This window comes from Perissodus microlepis, chromosome 3 (genome assembly GCF_051167445.1).
Source record: "Perissodus microlepis isolate ML-2025 ecotype Zambia chromosome 3, ASM5116744v1, whole genome shotgun sequence".
Lineage (NCBI taxonomy): Eukaryota > Metazoa > Chordata > Actinopteri > Cichliformes > Cichlidae > Perissodus > Perissodus microlepis.
This window is the reverse complement of record NC_140463.1, coordinates 10,161,669-10,182,645: the sequence shown is the minus strand read 5'-3', so window position 1 is coordinate 10,182,645 and position 20,977 is coordinate 10,161,669. Positions and strand designations below refer to the sequence as shown.

Below are 20,977 nucleotides of genomic sequence, written 5' to 3'. Positions count from 1 at the left end.
CTTTTAAACTCTTCAAAATGTTTCTTTGAGTTTCTTTTATCACAGTCCTGTACTAATAACAAAACGCTTCAATAAAACCATAAATAATTATCGCTAATAAAAGTCATTTTATTTTAATAAAAAACTGATCCAGGAAGCAGCTCACCTGTGTGTCTGTATCAGTGTCCAGGTGTGGAGTGGAGCTTGTTGGTGTCTCTGGCTGTGTCCCAATTAAGAGACCGCACGCTTGAAGTACGCATTTTGAGTGTGATTACGTCACCGCCACGCGACGACGGCTGTCCCAATTTGAAGTGTACTTCAAATGCATACTCCAAATGCGCCGTCAATTTCCCCAAATATCAAGTGTGGTCCGGTGCACGCTTCGTGGTCCCATATATCCCACAATTCATAGTTCAGAATAGGTAGGCTCGCCCAAACTTCTCGCTGAGAAAGGGGTGTCAATTTCATTCAGAGACCAGTTGATCAAATCCATAATTTTCTTTTAGGTTTTAGAGAACAGACTGTGAGAGAGTGTTCCAGGGAAAAGTAATACAAAAAAACACGAGACTAGACAAGGACATAAGAGGTTAAGCAGGGAAGCTAAGGGAGAGGAGAGGAGAAAAATGCGACCGCCTTCGTCAAAAGCAAGAGCAGTAATCACAGGAGTCACACATGTGTCCACTGTACCATCTGGGAACTCTTCTTGTTTAGCACTCGTAAAAACACAAACACTAAATCCTCCTTCTCTTGTGCTGTTTTGTAGCAGTGTATACACCTGAGACTGTCACCTGTCTGTCTGTCCTGCACTCTCTCTCTGTTTCTTTCTCTCTGATTGTGGAATAAAAGTATGAACATGTATTTGTAAGTTACACTTGTGTTTGATTTTCTCACCCAATAAAGGAATATTTAATATATCAGTCTACTCTTCATTCTATCAGAAACAGTTATCACAGCTCGTACATTTTCTTTTTACACATATATGTAAGCATTGAGCCAAATGTAATAATGCCAACATATTAAACGAACAATATTTGTCTCTTATATATAATACATCTGTATATACACTGTCAAAAGTACTTGTCATTGAGTGAAGATTTCATGTAATAGGAAATATAAATAACTGCAACTTGAATCTTTGACCCTTGAATCTGACAATACATATAATATTGGCCATATTATATTTACATTACCACAGTGAGATGATTTTAGTCTCATGAACAACATTAGCTAATTGTTATTTACTAACTAATCTTGAAATGACTGTTCATACAGAAATGAAGCCCAACAATCATGTTTTACAGTCCCGTGGTCTCAGTCTCAGATACTCAACTAATCAAAGTGATGTCATAAAACATGAATGACCAACAAAACATTTTTTCTCCTTCATTTCTGTCACACAAAGCTGTATGAAACGTTTCTCGCGGTTAGTATCATGGTTGCTAGGCAACCTGAACAGCGCGACGAAGGCTAGACCGTCCCATTTCACAAGCCTCTCACTTCCGCACTGTACGTAGTACTACTTCAAGCGTGCAGACCCTGAATTGGAACACACAGCCTCTGTTTGAAGAAACTGTAAGTTTGCTTTGTTTCCTCCTTTAACAATTTGTCTTTAGGAACTTTACTGTTTGTTCATCTCATGTTTGATTTCTTCACACAACAAACTGTGTGTGTTTTTTATTTCCGGTCTCTCCATTAAAGTCAGTGTGTAATGTTTTGCAATGAGGCTGAGTGTGTCCGCCATTTTCTTTTAGGGTGTGTTCAGAGCAGTGTTGCCAACTTAGCGACTTTGTCGCTATATTTAGCGAGTTTTCAGACCCCTTAGCGACTTTTTTTTTTTTCTAAATAGCGACTAGCGACAAATCTGGCGACTTTTTCTGGTGTTATTGGAGACTTATTTATGACGACTTTTTGACGTAAAAGGGCGTGTTGCTCTTACTCTCACCAAGCAGAGGTGCTGCCGTGGGCACCTCACCCGTGCTAAACCGCTCACGGGTGGAGGATAGTCCTCCCCCAGCTGCTATCAGGGCAGAAGATGTTCACACCTGTGCGTCCAAACTGCAAATGAACCGCGCATGAGCGAAGCCGCTGCTCCCGCATCGACTGTAACGCAGTCAATTCTTCTTTTACTGTTATGCTGTTTTGTGGATCACAAGGTTTAAAACTACTTATAAACACACACACATAAAGAAACTCCACCAGAGTGCCTATTTCGGGCCACTTTTGCCGGTCGAAGCCCGGATAAAGGAGCAGGGTTGGAATTGTGACATTAAAAAACAATAATTGCTAAAATAAATTTAATTTGTAGTTCTAAATAAATTCTAAATGCATTTAGGACGTTTTTTGCTCACTTTATGTCTCTTCCACGATGTTATTTCTCTCTCCAACAGCTTAGGTTACAATTAGATTAGCATGACCAATTATGCAAATTAGGTGATGACATCATTTAGCGACTTTTAGGACAGCCAATAGCGATTTTCCTTACTGAGGAGTTGGCAACACTGGTTCAGAGTCCGGGAATCAGACTAAACATACTGAATGTGTCCTGAGCTCAACTGGAGAAACTCTGAGCTCAAGGTGTTTATATTCACAGGGACATCAGAAGAGAGAGAGCAGACTTTGTAAATTAATATTTTGTATAGATGTATAAATAGATGTGTGTTAGAGATGGATTCAACATGTCGGTCTTAATGGCCTGTATACAAATGTATAGCGCTTTACTAGTCTTAAAAATACTTTGCGACAAACTGTGGGCTCTGTTCCAACAGGAACAAAACAAAGAATGAAAATGAAAAAACTGCCTTATTATTCTTTGACAGACATATTTATTTAGATGTTGGATTTCTCCATGACTGTGAGTCACGGCTTTCATGGGGGTCAGTGTTTTTATTATAAAATCTGCATTGATATAAACCAGTCCAACCAAAATTAAACTGAATTAAGGCAAGGCAAGGCATATTTATATAGCATAATTCAACAACAAGGCGATTCAAAGTGCTTTACAGAGACATTAAAAAACAAAAACAAATAAAAGGCATGATTTAAAATTGATTTAAAAAAACAGTAGATAAAATCAGAACAGAAGATAAAATCAGTAGTTAAAATGTAAGTTTTGAAATTTAAGCTTATCTGTGTGGATTTGGTGTTTTATTCAAATGCAGCTGAGAATAGGTGAGTCTTCAACCTGGATTTAAATAAACTGAGTGTTTCAGCTGATCTCAGGCTTTCTGGGAGTTTGTTCCAGATATATGGAGCATGAAAGCTGAATGCAGCTTCTCCATGTCTGGTTCTGACTCTAAAAACGGATCCAAATGACCTGAGGGATCTGGAAGGTACATAATGGGTCAGGAGTAGGGATGGGTATTATTTAGGTTTTAATCGATACCAGTACCAAACGGGTACTTCTGAAACGGTGCCGGTGCTTAAACGGTACTCAAACCGGTGCTTAAAGAATGGAGAACACAAACTTTGTCCAAAAACCTCTCATGTTTAGCTGTTTTTTTGTAAAAAGATAACAATGTTAGCCTTTTCTGCAGCTATAGGGCATATATGGTATCACTCTTGGCTGAAAGCAATGCTTAATCAATGGAAAAAACACAAACTTTGTCCAAAAACCTCTCATGTTTAACTGTTTTCCACTTTTTCTTTGGTCATTTTAGCCTTTTTGGTCAGGGTGAAGGGAGTATCTGCCATCAAACAAGAAGACAGCTGCATGTAACTATGACGGTGTTTGCTAGTTCACCTTACATGCATTAATGTAATAACGTGGTTAGCCTACTCAACGTAAATTACACACGAACAACATTAAGCTACTCACGCAGAGAAGAACAGCTGCTGCTGCTGCCATCATCATCCGTCATCATTTCTGCTACACTGGCAGGGCTAGGGGCCAGGACTCTCCTCTTTGGGTTCTTGGGGGATGTTGCAAACTCCGGGTCCGATAACAGGCACCACACCCGCAGCAGATGTGCACGGTGTGAGGTCTCGCAGCAAGCTATCAAATATGGTGCATTTCTCGGCTTTTAAAAAAAAAAACGCTATGCGTCGCCAGGTGTTTCATCGGATTTGAGGTGTTACCTCCTTTGACAGTATCACAGTATCAGCTTAAAGCACTTGTTGCAGGCGTCTGAGTTTGCATCTTTTGCTGTGAAGTACAGCCAGACTTTGACCCTTTGCCTTGGGCATTTTTAATCTGTAGCTCTGCTCTAAAAGAACATACGTACCTGGACCCGCCTACTATCCTCGGACACGTAAAATGATTGGCTAGAATCTAAAGTGTATCACAGCTCAGGAAAAAAAAAAAGCACCGAAATAAAGCACCGAAATGTGCGCTGCTTTTCGGTCTGGTTACTACCGTTTATCTCAGACCGGTGCCATCATGGCACCAGATACCGGTACCCATCCCTAGTCAGGAGGTCACTGATGTATTTTGGTCCTAAACCATTCAGAGCTTTATAGACCAGCATCAGAACTTTAAAGTCTATCCTCTGACGGACAGGCAGCCAGTGTAAAGACCTCAGAGCTGGACTGATGTGGTCCACTTTTTTGGTCTTAGTGAGGACTCGAGCAGCAGAGTTCTGAATGAGCTGTAGTTGTCTGACTGTTTTTTTTAGGTAGACTTGTAAAGATGCTGTTACAGTAATCAAGCCTACTAAAGTTGAGACATCAGATCTTTTATCCTTGATATATTCTTGAGGTGATAGTAAGATGATTTTGTTATTGTCTTAATGTGTTTTTCTAAGTTTAGGTCTGCATCCATCACTACACCCAAATTTCTCGCCTGGTTTGTGGTTTTTAGGTGTATAGATTGAAGTTCTCTGGTGACCCGTAATCGTTTTTCTTTGGCACCAAAGACTATTACTTCAGTTTTGTTTTTGTTTAGCTGGAGAAAATTGTGGCACAACCAGTCATTAATTTCCTCAATGCATTTACCAAGAGCCTGTACAGGGCCTCAGTCTCCTGGTGACATTGTGATATATATTTGTGTGTCATCTGCATAGCTATGATAGTTTATTTTGTTGTTCTTTATAATCTGTGCCAGTGAGAGCATGTAAATGTTAAACAGAAGGGGTCCCAAGATGGAACCTTGGGGAACTCCACATGTGATACTTGTCTGCTCAGATGTGAAGTTACCTATTGATACAAAGTATTTCCTGTTTTCTAAGTATATTTTGAACCAGTTTAGTACAGTTCCTGAAAGACCTGTCCAGTTCTCCAGTCGTTTGAGTAATATGTTGTGGTCAACTGTATCAAATGCTGCACTGAGATCCAGTAAAACTAAGACTGACATTTTTCCACTGTCTGTATTCAGACATATGTCATTAAACACTTTGGTCAGAGCGGTTTCAGTGCTGTGGTTCTGTCTAAAACCTGACTGGAAGGCATCATAGCAGTTATTGTGTTTTAAGAAGTAATTGAGCTGTTGAGAAACTGCTTTTTCAATGATCTTACTTAAAAATGGGAGATTTGAGATCAGGTTGTAGTTGTTCATTTATGTCTTGTCAAGATCGTCCTTTTTCAGTATAGGTTTAATTACAGCAGTTTTTAGTGGTTCTGGAAATACACCTGACATTAAAGAAAAGTTGACGATCTGTAACAGGTGTGACTCCAAAGTCTTTGAGACCTTTTTGAAAAAACTTGTTGGCAGGACATCTAAACAGTAGGGGTGGAGGAAAAAAATCGATACTGTGTAGTATCGTGATATTTTGTTTGCTAATAATGTATCGATACAGGGACAGCAAAAATCGATATTTGACTTCAGAGCATGTTGATCAGCTCCTTTTTCTGAGCAAGAATCCTGACATTTCTTCACTGTCCAAATGTGTTTAACTTTTTTTATGGCAGCAATAAACATGACAGTTTGCTTATTTTAATTTAAGACATGTTTTATTTTAATTAAGTTTAAAACTTTTTTATTTAATGTAAAATTATATTTTGTTTTAATTTACTTTCAAATTCTTCAGTTGCTGAAGGGGCTGCATAGTTTTCACAAATTGCATAGTTTAGAATAGCTATAATTGTACCAGATGGTTGCATTCAGTTAAGTTGGACTAGACTGTAATACAAACCGTTCAAGTTTGTCAACAATAAAACTGACTGAAATGAGAGAAAGACTGAGTGTGAGACTTTGATATTAGATAAAATGAATATTGATAAAGTTTACCTTTATGTACAGAATCTGAATATCGCAAAATATTAAAAAAAAAAACCCAATAATATCGTATCGTGTGTTAAGTATTGTGATAATATCGTATCGTGGGATGTATGGTGATTCCCACCTCTACTAAACAGCAAGAGGAGGAGTTCAGTTGACCTAAGATGTCCTCCAGGTCTTTGCTGTTAATAGGGTGAAACTGTTTGATGGTGTTTAAACGGTTTTTTGGTGGACACAGTACATATCCTGAATCTGCTGTTGATGTACCAATTGTTTGTCTAATCTTTTGGATTTTTTCTGTGAAGAATTTGGCAAAGTCATTGCAGGTGTAGCCAGATGGGCTACTAGCCTCTCTCTCTCTATATATGTATGTATGTATGTATGTATGTATGTATGTGTGTATATATATATATATATATATATATATATATATATATATATAATATATATATATATATAATATATATATACACAAATTTTGTGTATATATATATACACAAAATTCACGGTTCGGTTCGATACTTTGGTGTCACGGTTCGATATTTTTTCGATACAAAAAAATGTTCATGCCTTTTTAATTTGTCATTTATTAAAATTATAAATATATATATTTAACTCAAAAGTACAGTTTTTAAATTTAATGATGCTGAAACACAAAGTAATAAAAAAAATAAATATATCTGATCAAGAAATCACTCATCTTTTCGTCCTTACCCCAGGTTTCTCAGGTCAGTTGACAAGCTGCTCCTGGAGGCACCCAGGTCCAAGAGTAAGCTAAGAGGGGATGGGGCCTTCTCTATTGCTGCTCCAAATCTCTGGAAAATTCTGCCTCAGCACATTAGAAAAGCCCCTTCATTGTCCACTTTTAAAACCCATCTTGAAATCCCTTTTTCCTCCTTGGCTTATGACACAGCTTGACCCTGATTTTATTGTTTTTGTTTAATCTGATCTGCTAATTTTATTGTTTTAAATTGTATTCTAATTACCATTTTATACTATTTTATTTTTTGCTATTTGTGCTGATATTATTTTAAATGTCATCATAATTTTTATTATATTTCTTTTTTTTTTTTAATTTATTAAGTGTGCCTATGCCAAGAGGCACACTTATTACTATTCATCAGATTTATTAATCTTCCGCCTAAAATTTCACCACGTAACTCGCCCCACAGTTTTGAGACAAGGTTCACATATGTTATATCATTTTGTGTGGCTGGATCTGGAATGGTGTGCTATGACTTTTTTATAACTTTTATAGTTTTTTAAATATTTATATTTTATATATATATTTGGCCCATTGACATGAATGGGAAAGATTCATTTGTGGTGTGTTGGCTCTCTCTAGTGGTATGCCAGGAGTGGTACGGCCTGTCTACCCTTATTTGGATTACCGTAATGACGACAATATCAACGGCGCGCACAGCGTTGCTGCTTTCAGGAACCATTGGAAGTTTTAAGGTTGCGCGAACCATTGAATACTTACGGTAAGCGAAAGGGTGTATGCTTGGTGGAAAACTCCATATCCCACAATTCATAGCACACCTCTACCGAGTCAAACAATGGCGGCCACCACTTCGATTTTATATTGCTCTTATTTGTGTTTCTAGGTCACAAAATAAACTTTTAAGATATTTTCAGGCGAGAATGTAGCTGTGTAAACTTCAAATATCTGCTCGTTTTATCAAGACATCCCATATTAGCAACAGTGTTCTGACGATGTCGTTTCCGCCTGACAGCTAGCCGGCTAGCTAGCTCGCTTGGCTGAAAGGCGACCCGGGCTGCTTTACAGTGACGGCGGGTCACTCTCGTTTCACTCCCCAATCTGCCGCAAGGACTCGGTGTCTCAGCTGGACTTATTTTTCATTTATATGGGCTGATTATTAATTTATTCATTTTAGTAACGGTACAAACAGTGAAAGGTGGTGGATTGTCCAGATGCTGGTCGATGTGGAAAAAATAACTCGGTTGTTTGGTGGTGGCTAACGCGGAGCTACAACAGAGGGCAGCTAGCCACCGGTGTATGACAGAAAGGACATGTGGGAAAAAGAGAGATACGAGGCGGCCGCCGATCGCCGGTACGAGAGTCCGGTGAACTGAATTTCAGGTAGGACGTTGTGACTGCAGTGGTGAGATATAAACCAAATATATAGTTATTTTCGTTGTGCTGACTGTTTACAATAACAGTTACAATAACTCGTACTGCGCGCTAGCTAGCATGACAGACTTTCTATACAGCTGGGTGGGTGCTGTGTTACTGATGGTGAACTTTATTGTATTCATAAGGTTAGTTAGTAGAGTTGCCAACCGTCCCGTGCAAACGGAATCGATCCGCATTCAGAGAAAATATTACGCGTTTCGTATTGGATGTCGCGCTAAACAACAGCAGCACGTTTAAGCTTGATCAGCTGTTGTTAGAATTCATTTGATTATAATTTCTAGTATCAGCTGATGTTTGCTGGAACCAGGAGATGTCCTTACTGAATCATCAGAGCTAAAAAGGGTGATGGAGAAACAGGTGACATGAATGAGTTGAAGGGAAGTTATGAACTGTTTCTGAGAGACAAATAACACCAAACTCCTTTTCTATGTAGCTGACAGCTGGTAACTGTCCAGGGGCGGATCTAGCAAAGCTTTTGCCAGGGGGCCAGGTAGGGCATTGACAGGGAAAGGGGGTCACAAAGATATACTTTTCTTTCTTACTCTCATATAAAATATTTAGCTTTTATTAAATAGTTATCTGAATCTTACAACCAAAGGTTGGTATAATAACACACAAGATTGGCTGTAGACCATTGTTAATCATTCAGAACACTGTGTAAAAATAACAAAAAGTGAATGCAAAAGTGCATAAATATTTATTTTACGTGTTTGATGTGTGTGGCGGGGCGTGGTCTGCAGTGCCGCTGCAGGGGAGGTGGAGCCACCTGAGCGGCATCTGCAATCACGCCTCTCAGGCGTAAAGTCTGTGCTCTCTCGGCTGTTTTTTTTTTTTTTTGGTGTGTGTCGGGCTGTGAGATGAAAAGCTACAGCTGGCTGTGTGGGTACACCAACCATGTGTGAAAAGTGGTCAATAAAGTAATGCTACAAAGCGTGTTCATGCAAACATTGTCGGGTCTGCCGTGGTACAATGGGACTTCTGGTCATGAACCTCTGTGCACAGCGTCTGCAAATCGGGGCTGTACGAAGTCACCTCATCTTTACACAAAACTGTGAGCTGTCATCTGTGAGGCGCGAGCAGTGTTTGTTTTTACCATAGTTCATGGTGGAGAATGGCTGCTCTGCGGAGTTTTGCTCTCTGTAGCCGTATGAATGGCAAACTAAACTGATTAGCAGCGGCATAGGCACACTTAAAATTTCTTCTGAAATTTTCGCTTTCTAGTTCAACATATCATTTTTTGGCATGTCAAGTGTACAGTATTTTGTTTTCAGCTGGGAGTTGTTTTGAAAGTGCTATATAAATTGCTTGCTTGCTTGCTCTAAAACCAATGTGTGGGGAACATTAGAGCCAGACCAAGGCTCAGAGGTGAGATGACCATCTCTAACTGTTCATGAATCTTCTCCATGTCACAGCTCAGCACTCACATCACTGGTCCATCATTATTCACAGGAACCAACCTGGACCTCCACCCAGCTGTGTGTCCTTACAGAGTGACCGGTCCAAAGGTGACCCCTTGGGTTTTATAATCATGTGTGCTGCAGAGAGGTGAGCTGTTTGTAACATGAACTCTTTGATTTAACTGCTTGATGTTGTTGAATATAAAGTGCAGTACAAACACATTCCCTCAATCCCATTTAAACTGTCTCCTTAAAACAAGCGTCTAAAGTCTAAGGAGCTTTGAAAGAAAAGCGTCTGGACTTGAAGCTCCTCCAAGAAGCTTCTTCAGTTCTAAGGTCAAATGGTGGAGAGACCCAGATTTTATGCCTGATGGGAGGGTTCCCCAAATTCAGTCTTTTCTGCTCAGCATTATTTAGAATCTGTATTACATTAATGAATTAATGGCTAAAGTTTATAAAATTGTCAGGTGCCTTTTATTTGCCTTCGGTTTGATTATTTAACTGAATTACTTTCGGTGAAGACCTTCATAAGAGTGCTACTGTTGCAACAAAAGATTATTTCACAGTCAAATTAATCCTTCATTGGCAATCTACCAATTTTTCTTTAATTAGTTGAGTAGTCAACAATTATTTCAATAGCTCTTATCCGCTTCCTGTGGGCAACATCCTGTTCTAGGGTCTAGTACCTCCGCCTACCTGTTTTTTTTGGTCCCACTGCAAATTAAAATAATGACTCAGGAAACATGAATTTGAAAATAATCAAATGTATTTTTGACATTACTCAATAGGACTGTCAGAGGAAAAAAATGAAATAAAAATATTAGGTAATACAGATACAAATACAAGTGCTAGTAGTAGTTTTGAAAAAAATGTTCAAATAGGAAACTAAAAATCGCTTCCATCCTTAAGTCCAAATAAAGCTTCAAATTAAATTAAAAAGATTTTGTTTTCCAGTCCAAAATGACACGTTTCCAAAGTTCAGTTCATGATTTTCCAATTACAGTGAACATGCTCTGGAATGAGGCCTGCTCTTATCTTTGAAATTATATTCCCAGCTGCTGACCAGGTATCAACATGATGCACTTCTTATCTCTGTAAATGTGACCAATTCAATTTTGACATGACAGCTCTAGGGTGCTGACGCTTTCAATCCTTGATCAAAGCAGTATTGCTGTCGTGGAAGGAAACTCGGCCTGCAAAATTCTTTCACATTTTTTTAAAGTCTGTATTTAAATTTTTTTCTATTTTGCCATTTGCACTATCTTGTTTGTTAGGTCTAATGTCAGACCTTGCTGGCGCAGAGGTTCATCACTGTGAACAAAAGCAAGACACTCGTATGGTTCTCCCTTGCTAGCAAGGGAAGTCCGGCAAGATGTTCAGCCGACCTCAAACTAACTCCCCTTGCAGGCTCTTTTATTGACAACCGTGGGATACACAAACACAGTCAGACTGGTTTAAACTGGTTAAACAATGTAAATCCCATATAGTGTGCCATAAAAGCTAAGGCACTGTGTATGCGTGTGTGTGTGGTGTGTGTCTGTGTGTATGGGTCCTGTGTGTATGTCCACATGAGTGAGTGTGTGTATGGGACTTCCTGCCACACGATATATGCTTACAACTGTTTAACCACATTTCCTAGTTATCCAAAGGTCATATACCCACACCGTATATGGCTTAACTTTAATGGTTCACCATATACAAGCCTAGGTGAGGCCATAAATAGCAGGAAGTTTTTTCAAAACCTTGACATAGGATGTGCCTGCAGTTAAACACTATAGCTAATTGCCTCCCCCACCTAGATGTAGGGGAGAAACAGAAAAACATCTAATCATGCAGTTTATTACAAGGTTTACAAATTTAAGTACAACAATGACACACACAACAAATCTATTGACTACACTGCACACTAACTACACAAGATTTGCGCTAAACGTCTCAAATCTCTCACATCTCAAAACACCGCCGTCACTCCTAAAACTTCCCCCCGTTTCTTAACAAGTAGATGCCACGTTGCCATACCATTTTTTTGATTGGTCGACATGGTACTTTTTTGGACGAATAGGAAAGAGAGAGGGGGTGGGGGGTTGTCTTTGCTCACAGGTGGAGAGTGCTTTTGAGCCTTTTTTCTTATAAAACGCCGTTTTTACCGTTTCTTCCCGCAGTAAATATAAACAACGATAGTATTCAGGAAGAAAACCAAACATTGCAGATATTTTTATCATAACTCTGGTTTTACGTGGCCGATCAACACAATATAAAAACTGGTATAAAGTCCACACTTTTCCCGTCAATTGTTCCGTCTGTCCTGCTCACATCTCCAATGGTTGTACACGTTGTCATTAACGTGGCTTCACTTCACATCAGCCACGCCGCTTTGCTAGCTAAAACACCGGTGTCGGCACATAAGGACGCTGTCATAGCCTGTCAACGACGTTGATTGGCTGCGTATATACGAATGTGAATCGCATTATTGGCTGGACTATGGGATAAGGTGGCATCGTTCTAATCCTATACGGGAGCAGCCAGTCACTTACTGACTAACACTGCAAAACAGAGTTGTTAAAGTTTTAATTTTAATTTCAATTCAGGTTAGATTTTTTTTTTGTGCGCAACGCAGATTTTCTGTGCGCAGAGACCGTGCCAGCAGTGCGCAATTGTGCACATGGGCAGCTCAGAGGGAACATTGCTCACAAGGGTGTTTTCCTACACTGGGCTCTATAAAACAATATAAACAGAAAATAAGCATTATGAATATATATTTATATCGTAACAGAAGGTCACAGTTTGAGTCAGTCAAATTTAATTCAATACAGTAGTGCACTGACAGATCCAGGATCCAAATCATCAGCAGTTTGAACCACGTATGGACTGAATTGTATTTGTGAAAATGTTGGACTGTTCCTTTATCAGTGTCTTAACAGTATGTGTATAAGTGCGATGTAATGTCCACGTGTGCATGCTGAAAGAGACTGTGCTGGTCTGACCCCTCTCCTCCTTTCAGGGAGGATCCTGTTATAGCGTTGAGACCAGATCTGATGGAATGTAAGTGTGTTTTTCATGTGATTTATGAAAACAAAGCAGCACATATTCAACCATCTTTAAACTGTCACATCACTCATTCACATCTCTGATGTCCTGAGTCATCATCAAAGTGTCAATCAATGAACAGATGATTGATCAATAACTGCAGCTGGATTGTGTTTGTTCTGTCCATCAGATTATCGTCAACTCCATATCAGCAGAAGGACAGTGCACAATAACCTCAAACTGTCTGACAACAACAGGAAGGTGACACATGTGGAGAAGGAGCAGTCATATCCTGATCATCCAGAAAGATTTGATTACTGGGCTCAGCTGCTGTGTAGAAATCGTTTGACTGGCCGCCATTACTGGGAGGTCAAGTGGAGTGGAGAGGTTTTTATATCAGTGAGTTCTCATGGAATTGAAAGGCAAGGAAACAGTGAAAACTGTTGGTTTGGAGGGAATGATCATTCCTGGAGTCTGTGCTGCTCTTATGATGGTTCTGATTATATTTTTGCTCATTATCATGATGATGAAAAAATACTCATCTCATGCTCTTCCCCCTCTGTCGACTCCAACGCCTTTTCCTCCTCCGACGACTCCGACTCCAACTCCTCCTCCTCCTCCTCCTCCTCTTCTATCTTTAACAGAGTAGCAGTGGATTTGAACCTTCCTGCTCGCACTCTGTCTTTCTACAGATCCTCCCCTCATGGTCTGATCTACCTCCACACCTTCGACGACATCACATACACTGATGCTCTTTATCCTGGGTTTTGGGTCAATTCTGGTTCCTCAGTGCGTCTGTGCCAAGTTGAGTGTCCTCCTGTTAGAGAAATACTCTGACTCTTGAACAGATAGTTCAGTCTGTACATGTCTGTCTCTTTCACTCAGAAACACGTTTTCAAATTCCTGGATTCAATCAGTTTTAAACTGTTCTAAATGATTCCTTGTAAACATATTCTGCTTCAGTCCTTTAAAGATGGAAGCTGTGATTATTCCAGGATCCACATGTTGTTTTTCAGTCTTTTTCTACTCAAAGCTTCACAGTACATATATGTATGTTGTGTTTCTCTGAAGCTCAGTTCACAACCAGCTCCTCTGCATTTTCAACAAGTCTGAGCTTATTAAAATTAATCCAAATGTTTGATGACTCTTTCTTAATGTGATTTTTCCAAACTCTCCACATGCTCTTACTGTTTAACTCATTGTTGGAAGCTCATCATTTGAAAATGTTTCAGGCATATAAGTTGAAAATATTGGCTCAATAGTTTTGAATGCATATTTAGTAAATATGATAACAGTCTCTGATCTGTCTGAGTTTACAGAAATGCTCTTACAAATAACTCACATGTGTTTCTTCCTCTATTTAAAATTAACACCTCTGTGTTCAAACACCAGGAGATGAAGCTTCTTTTTTTTTTTCTCAGAAACAGTCGCAGACTCGTTAGTGTTAACCACACACGACAAACTCACAGTTCAGCACACACAGAACTTAACATGGTGTGAAAATCTACAGGCAGACTAATATATAGTTGACTGATACCATCATGCTGTTAAATGTAAAATCATTTACTCATAATCCAAACTGGGTTTATTTTACACATCATCACAGGCTTCCAGTTTCTTAAATTCAGCTACTTTTGCTTCTATGACATAATTAATCTTAATCTAATTTAATGTTAACCTAATTTAACATTAAATCTTAATTCCGTCCAACTCAGTGTCTCTGACTACAACACTGAACAAACCAAGAGCACGAAATGCTGCAGTTCCTCTAATGTCCACTTGAGATTTGTAAAGTCAGTCACTCTCCATAGACACTCATGTGAACATGTTCAACTTTACAGCAGAAATAAAAATTTATACAACCTGCTATTAAAAATATATTTGGTCTCTATAGCTAACACTCCCCTTAATACGAAGTATGCATGAGTTGAATGCCTTTATAACTCACCTGTTCAAATGTTAATGAGGCTGAAAGTTTGCATTATTAGGGGCGTGGCCTCTTTGACTGAGAGGTGGATGGACACAGGCTGCTGTAACTGCCAACTGTCTGTTAGGCTTCACCTCAGCCAATTGGACCTCTGGGCCATCTTTGTGCTTCGGGGGTATTTTTAATGCAAATGTGTAACCAATACTATGTGGCTTATTGCATAAACAAACATTACCAGTTCTGGTAAGTTTAAATCTAGGATCTTGTTTTTATGTTACAAAGCTCTATTTAGCGGCTATCAGTGCCTTTCTGTTGACTCCTTACAGTCTATGGAAGCAGCTTGATAACCAAGCTATCTGACACTAGCTAATAAATTAGCACTGCACCCTTTCATCAAAACTAAATCGCTCTTGGCAATAAAGACAAACATGATGTTGCTAAAAATGTTGAGGCTGGAAAAAGCAGTGGAGATTTAAAACGGAGAGATTCAAATCTCCATGTTTGAATGAAGAGAACATACGGTTCACCCTGGGGTCCCACCAAATTACTTCTGCTTTGTTTGACTGTCTGCTGTTGGTATGTGATACTTTTAATATAGTATGTGAATCATCTTCAGCAGCTTTGTCTGAATATGCTGAAATTTGACAGTGATATAATCATAATTAAACCATAATTAAACCAGATATATCAGGAAGCATCAACGTTTAAAACAAGTGAGAACAAACCCTCAGAAGCAAGGCGTTTTCCATGGGAATAAGTGCTAAGAAATTAAAATGGAAATACAAATCACATTTTTATTTTCCTACTGCAGATTTGCTGCAAAATGCTTTTTTTTAATTCCATGTGTTGTATGTATTTTTTTTGAGTTGTTTAACTCATTTCACTTCTACAAAAGAGGCACATAAAAAACACATAAAAAGCATATTTTTTAAGACATGAAACATTTTTATAAAACCATGAAGCTGTGATTCCTTATTAAAGGACACTTTAAAAAAAATCCATGATGCAATTTTTGAGTCCTATGGGTCTATGGGTTTTCTCAGTGAGAAAAAAAAGATTTAAGACATTTAAAAATCTGTGATGTCCTCTGGTCTGAAGTGCTGGGGAGACCAGTTAAAGACCAGCAACTGGACGTCAGTGGTTGGACTGGTGGACTACTTCAGTGAAGAGTAGACGACGTCTGGCTCTGGTTTAAAGTCTGAACACAAACACAGACAGTTCAAACATCAGAAAACATGATTACAAGCTTTGTAGTTCAATCAAGACCTCCAATCTCCACCTCTCTGCATCACACATAGTCCCAGTTCAGACATTACTGGGAACCAGCTAGGATACAAATCACAGAGCTTCGATATAAATAACATTGTAGTCTAATTCAGATGTTGGTTGGGGTTGACCTTCTGATATAAGATATTCACAGCAATTCACCTTATTTTTACCAACTCAGAGACCTTGTTGTACGACCTTCTCTACTCCGTTAGTACATTTCCCCCAGAAAAGGCCAAGAAAGTCATTAATATCATTTATGGAGGCTTTTGGCTCTTGTGCAGGTTGTCTTCAGACTGTTGATGGCCTACCTCACTTGTACTGATTCCTAAACAATGAATGCAATAGTAAAGTTGAAAGTTTGCACTTCAATCACATCTTGATTAATTGATTTTAAACCTGCTGTGTTGGTGCATCGATGCAAAACTACAAAAATTATATCCAATAAATTTTGAACATCACTGTAAGTTTGGGTATCTTTAATCTGATATTACATAACATGCTGTATTTCTACATTTGAAGTGGACCTTTTCTGCCAATTTCCAGCTGCATGTTTTTCTTTTCTACTACAGTAGCTTTGTATGATTCACAGTTCAGTATAATCCTTCTTTACATGGGGCCTTTGTGCAGCCTCTGTCTGATGCCAGCTGTGTTCCCTCCTGTCCCTTTAATCAAAACTCTCTTCTGATTGGTTGATTAAACAGCATGTGGGTGGGGCTTTAATGGTTGAGATGGACATATTGATACCCTGCCTCTGTGACATCATTCACACACAACAACAAATAAAAATAGACTGTGGTAGAGTGTTTGTCTGCTTTCTGAGCTTTTGGCTCACAGAGATTATCATCATTATCATCATTATTACTGTGATGATATTTGTTGTATAAAAATGTATTAAAACTTAATAAAAATGTAATATCATAGTTGTTGTTCAGCATTGTTTCAAGACCAACTGGGGTGAATTTAATGAAGCTCACATCTTGCTGCTCATGGTTCTTTAAATGAACTAGACAACTTAACAGGAAATCATTTGTCACGGAGAGCTCACAAGTCTGAGCTCGAAGACTGCACAATGATGTGGTTAGCTTAGCTTAGCATGATGTGTGGAAACAGGTTGTCCGGTTGAGTTGTCTCTGTTAAAGAGCAGTTGTACCTTGGACTCCTCTTTCTGATGGTTTTGTCTCCAATACTGACGTCTTCAGCTCTCACTGCTGAGTAAACCACAGTTGTATAAATCTCTGCAAAATAAAACATTTAAATTACAGCAGGTATGAAATCTGCACATTTTCTTTATTATTTGTAGGGATGGGTATCGTTTAGGTTTTATCCGATACCGGTGCCAAACCGGTACTTTTGAAATGGTGCCGGTGCTTAAACGGTGCTCAAACCGGTGCTTAAAGAATAGAGAACACAAAATTGGTCCAGAAACCTCTCATGTTCAGCTGTTTTTTTGTAAAAAGATAACAATGTTAGCCTTTTCTGCAGCTATGGGGCATATATGGTATCGCTCTTGGCTGGAAGCAGTGCTTAAACAATGGAAAAAACACAAACTTTGTCCAAAAACCTCTCATGTTTAGCTGTTTTCCACTGGTCATTTTAGCCTTTTTGGCCAGGGTGAAGGGAGTATCTGCCATCAAACAAGAAGACAGCCGCATGTAGCTATGATGATGTTTGCTAGTTCACCTTACATGCATTAATGTAATAACGTGGTTAGCCTACTCAACGTAAATTACACACGAACAACATTAAGCTACTCACGCAGAGAAGAACGGCTGCTGCTGCCATCAAATACGGTGCATTTCTCGGCTTTTAAAAAAAACGCTATGCATCGCCAGGTGTTTCATCAGATTCGAGGTGTTAGCTACTTTGCACAGTATCAGCTTAAAGCACTTGTTGCAGGCTGCTGAGTTTGCATCTTTTGCTGTGAAGTACAGCTGTGAAGTTGACCGCTTCGCCTTGGGCATTTTTAATCTGTTGCTCTGCTCTAAAAGAACGTACGTACCTGGACCCGCCTACTATCCTCGGAAACGTAAAATGATTGGCTAGAATCTAAAGTGTATCACAGCTCAGGAAAAAAAAGCACCGAAATAAAGCACCGAAACGTGCGCTGCTTTTTGGTCTGGTTACTACCGTTTATGTCAGAACCGGTGCCATCATGGCACCGGATACCGGTACCCATCCCTAATTATTTGTAATGTCTAAAAAAAATAAAAATAAAAAAAACCCACATTTTTTTACAGAGAGCAGCAGTTTTTTGCTTTTTTTCCCCTCTTTTTAACACCTCTGAATAAGAGGAACCGCTGGCTTTTGTGTGAAAAAGGAAGCTGGTGTCCACAAAGCTGCCATCTTCTTTCAATACAATCAGACACACTTCATCATGAAGCAAATATGTTGTCCCAACATGAAAACTGTTATTAGCCAAAGTAGCACACGCGGCAGTGACAAGTCTAACCAGAACAACAAAACTCTCCAGCTGAGACTGGAAACCACCTAAGATCCCAGATACAGTGTTTCCAGTTAATGTATGTTACATTTTTTCCTGTGTTGCAAGTGTCACTCTACATTTAACTTTCACCAACAGGAAGTTGCTGCTGTGGTTTTACACGCAGGAGGTAATAAAAATATATATTTAATGAAGACAAATCATCACATTAAGACCCAGTCTGAGAGAATGAAAGAAAAACACATAATGATATTTTTTCTCTCCATACCTTTAACATTACAATTTCTTGACAACTTGTGTTCACCAAAACCAAACACATCTGAGCAGTTACAGCTTTGACACCTGTTTTCTAGGCCAGATGAAATACAGACGAGCCACATTTGAATCAAACTATTCAAATGAGCTTTTTTTTTTTTTTTAATTCAAAACAACTGGCTGCCATCTCAATGCAGTGCAGGTAATACAAACTGACAACAACCCACCTTCAGGTTTCAGGTCAACATCTCTTCTCACCAGTAGAGCCAGTAACACCAGTAGAACCACAACACAAACTGACCCAACAGAGATTAACACAGGAAGAACAAGATGCGGGGCAGGGGCTGATGTAGGGATAGAGGTGGATGTATATATAGGTGTGGGAGTAGATGGAGATGTTTTTGTAGGTTTTCCTTAACCATACAACATGTAATCATTAGTTTATTGTGAATGTTGAAACCTGCAGAAACACAGACAGGTGAGTGTGTCACCTGTGACAGTGATCCAGCTGGATGGAGACTCTCCATGACCGCTGATGTCACACTTGTAGAGGCCTTCATCAGACCTGGAAACATGCTGGATGGTCATGTGACCTGTAGGCTGCTTCCTGATGAGGGAGCCATCTTTATAGAAAGCAGCTGGGAGGTTGGAGGGAGTGGTCTTTGTTTTACAGAGCAGAGTGACGTCATCTCCCTCCATCACAGGGAGGACAGGACTCTGCAGGATCACTGATCCACCTCAACACAGAGACAAACTACAGCATTTCATCCATTTACACACAGCTTCATCAACACTAACTCCACACACTCAGCTTACCAGCGACTGTCAGGTTAACCATGTTACTGATGGGACCCTCTCTGGACTCACACCAGTAAACTCCACTGTCTGACAGGAAAAGTGTGATCTTACAGGAGCGACCAGCTGGTTGCCCAAATCCATCTGTTCCACACTGAGTCCTCTGTTGTTCACTTGTGTTTCTCCTCAGAGTCCATCCAGCAGAGCTGTCGTCCTCCTCACAGCTCAGAGTCACAGAGTCTCTTATAAAGAACTGAGAGCTGCTGGGACTCACAGTCAGACGAGCTGTGAGGGTTAAAATGAAAAATTGATGATCTGTTTAATTTTACATTGTGAAACATGAACCCAATCAGGTCATATCAGTGAACATTTCTCAGGTTTAAACTGTGACAGAAGAAGGTTACTGACCTTGGTTTGTTGTGCAGCTCAGCAGTGAGATCAGAACTAAAGAGAAATGACACTCAGGTTGATTTGAGGCGAACATAAAGAACAACTCCACACAAACAGCTGACAAACACACAAACTAGTCTCCCCTTTTTATATTTAATGCCAGCAACAATATTCGATAACTCCCTTAGAGGACAAGCGAACCCAAACAAAGTCAGCAAACTCTCAGACGCAGTATAGAATAGCAGAGGCTTCATAATTTAAATGAATTCTAAAATAAAACTGATCTCATCATTTCATATTTCATGCTCTAATGTAGTTACTGTTACACAAGGAATCACATACAGTTATGTTATAATAATACGTAACTGTATGTATTAGTAAATACAAAAGACTAGCACTAAAGGTCCACGTAAGGGTGCACCACTCTGCTCTGTTCACACAAACACCAACATTTTATTTCAGCTTTTCACTCATAAATTCATCAGTAACTCTGTGAAACTTCAGACCTGCAGTTGGTCCTCATGGTGTTTTGAACTTGAATTCAGCCTGATTTGTTTTTCATGTCTTCTCCTCCATCATCAGTTATCAGGAGAGCAGACAGTCAAAGTACAAGAATTCAAACAAACACAGAGATTCTACTTACAGAGCAGACACAGCACAGATGTTTCCTTCATCATCCTTCTCACTCATTTGAGCTTTTTTTCATTTCTGTCACTGACACCAAGTAAAGCCCGCCCTCTTCCTCTGAGTCAGTTTCTTCCTCTATTTGTACAGAGTTATTGGTGGATTTCTAACCTCTTAATGATTCATGTGATAAATTTATTCCAGAATATGAACTTAGACACTCTGCAGTTCCTCTTTTGTTGCAAAACATTTAAAATTAAGTTGTTTTTTTAAGTGTAACACACGAAACCTTTTGTGCTTTCAAAAGTTAAGAAACCAGCAACATTGTTTTGACACAATTTGAGGTTAACTGAGATGATTACATGATATTTGAGTTTCTCTGTGATAATCGATAAAGCACATCCTGACATTATGACTTCATTCACAACAAATCAATTCAAAAATATAATTTAAAACATCGACTCCACTTCAGTCTGCTGTCAGTGTTGTAGCTTAGTTAATGAAACAAACTACAACCATGTTCATTTAGTGGACGTCCCCCTGGGGCAGCATGGTGATGCTGTTG

General features: G+C 39.2%; 2 protein-coding genes across 5 annotated transcripts; one reads left to right on the top strand and one right to left on the bottom strand.

Moving 5' to 3' along the window:
* Nucleotides 1-1,470: 1,470 nt before the first annotated feature.
* LOC146389824 (vespryn-like) lies at nt 1,471-16,697 on the top strand. Of its 4 annotated transcripts, XM_084913769.1 has the most exons (5): nt 1,471-1,551; nt 9,738-9,833; nt 12,687-12,727; nt 12,903-13,111; nt 13,357-16,697. In XM_084913769.1, exons 2-5 carry the CDS (start codon nt 9,817-9,819, stop codon nt 13,459-13,461), a joined length of 372 nt encoding a protein of 123 aa, XP_084769895.1. In that variant the 5' UTR covers nt 1,471-1,551; nt 9,738-9,816; the 3' UTR covers nt 13,462-16,697. The 4 variants fall into 4 exon arrangements, with proteins under 4 accessions (XP_084769895.1, XP_084769891.1, XP_084769893.1 ...); XM_084913765.1 differs by having other exon boundaries at nt 12,903-16,697; XM_084913767.1 differs by lacking the exon at nt 1,471-1,551 and adding an exon at nt 7,475-8,234 and having other exon boundaries at nt 12,903-16,697.
* Nucleotides 16,698-19,044: 2,347 nt separating this feature from the next.
* Nucleotides 19,045-20,576, bottom strand: LOC146389823 (Fc receptor-like protein 5). The gene is made up of 4 exons (XM_084919743.1): nt 20,432-20,576; nt 19,807-19,842; nt 19,420-19,683; nt 19,045-19,340 (listed from the first exon to the last, which is right to left on the bottom strand). The coding sequence occupies exons 1-4, from the start codon at nt 20,463-20,465 to the stop codon at nt 19,045-19,047; spliced, it is 630 nt and encodes a 209-aa protein (XP_084775869.1). The 5' UTR covers nt 20,466-20,576.
* Nucleotides 20,577-20,977: the final 401 nt, after the last annotated feature.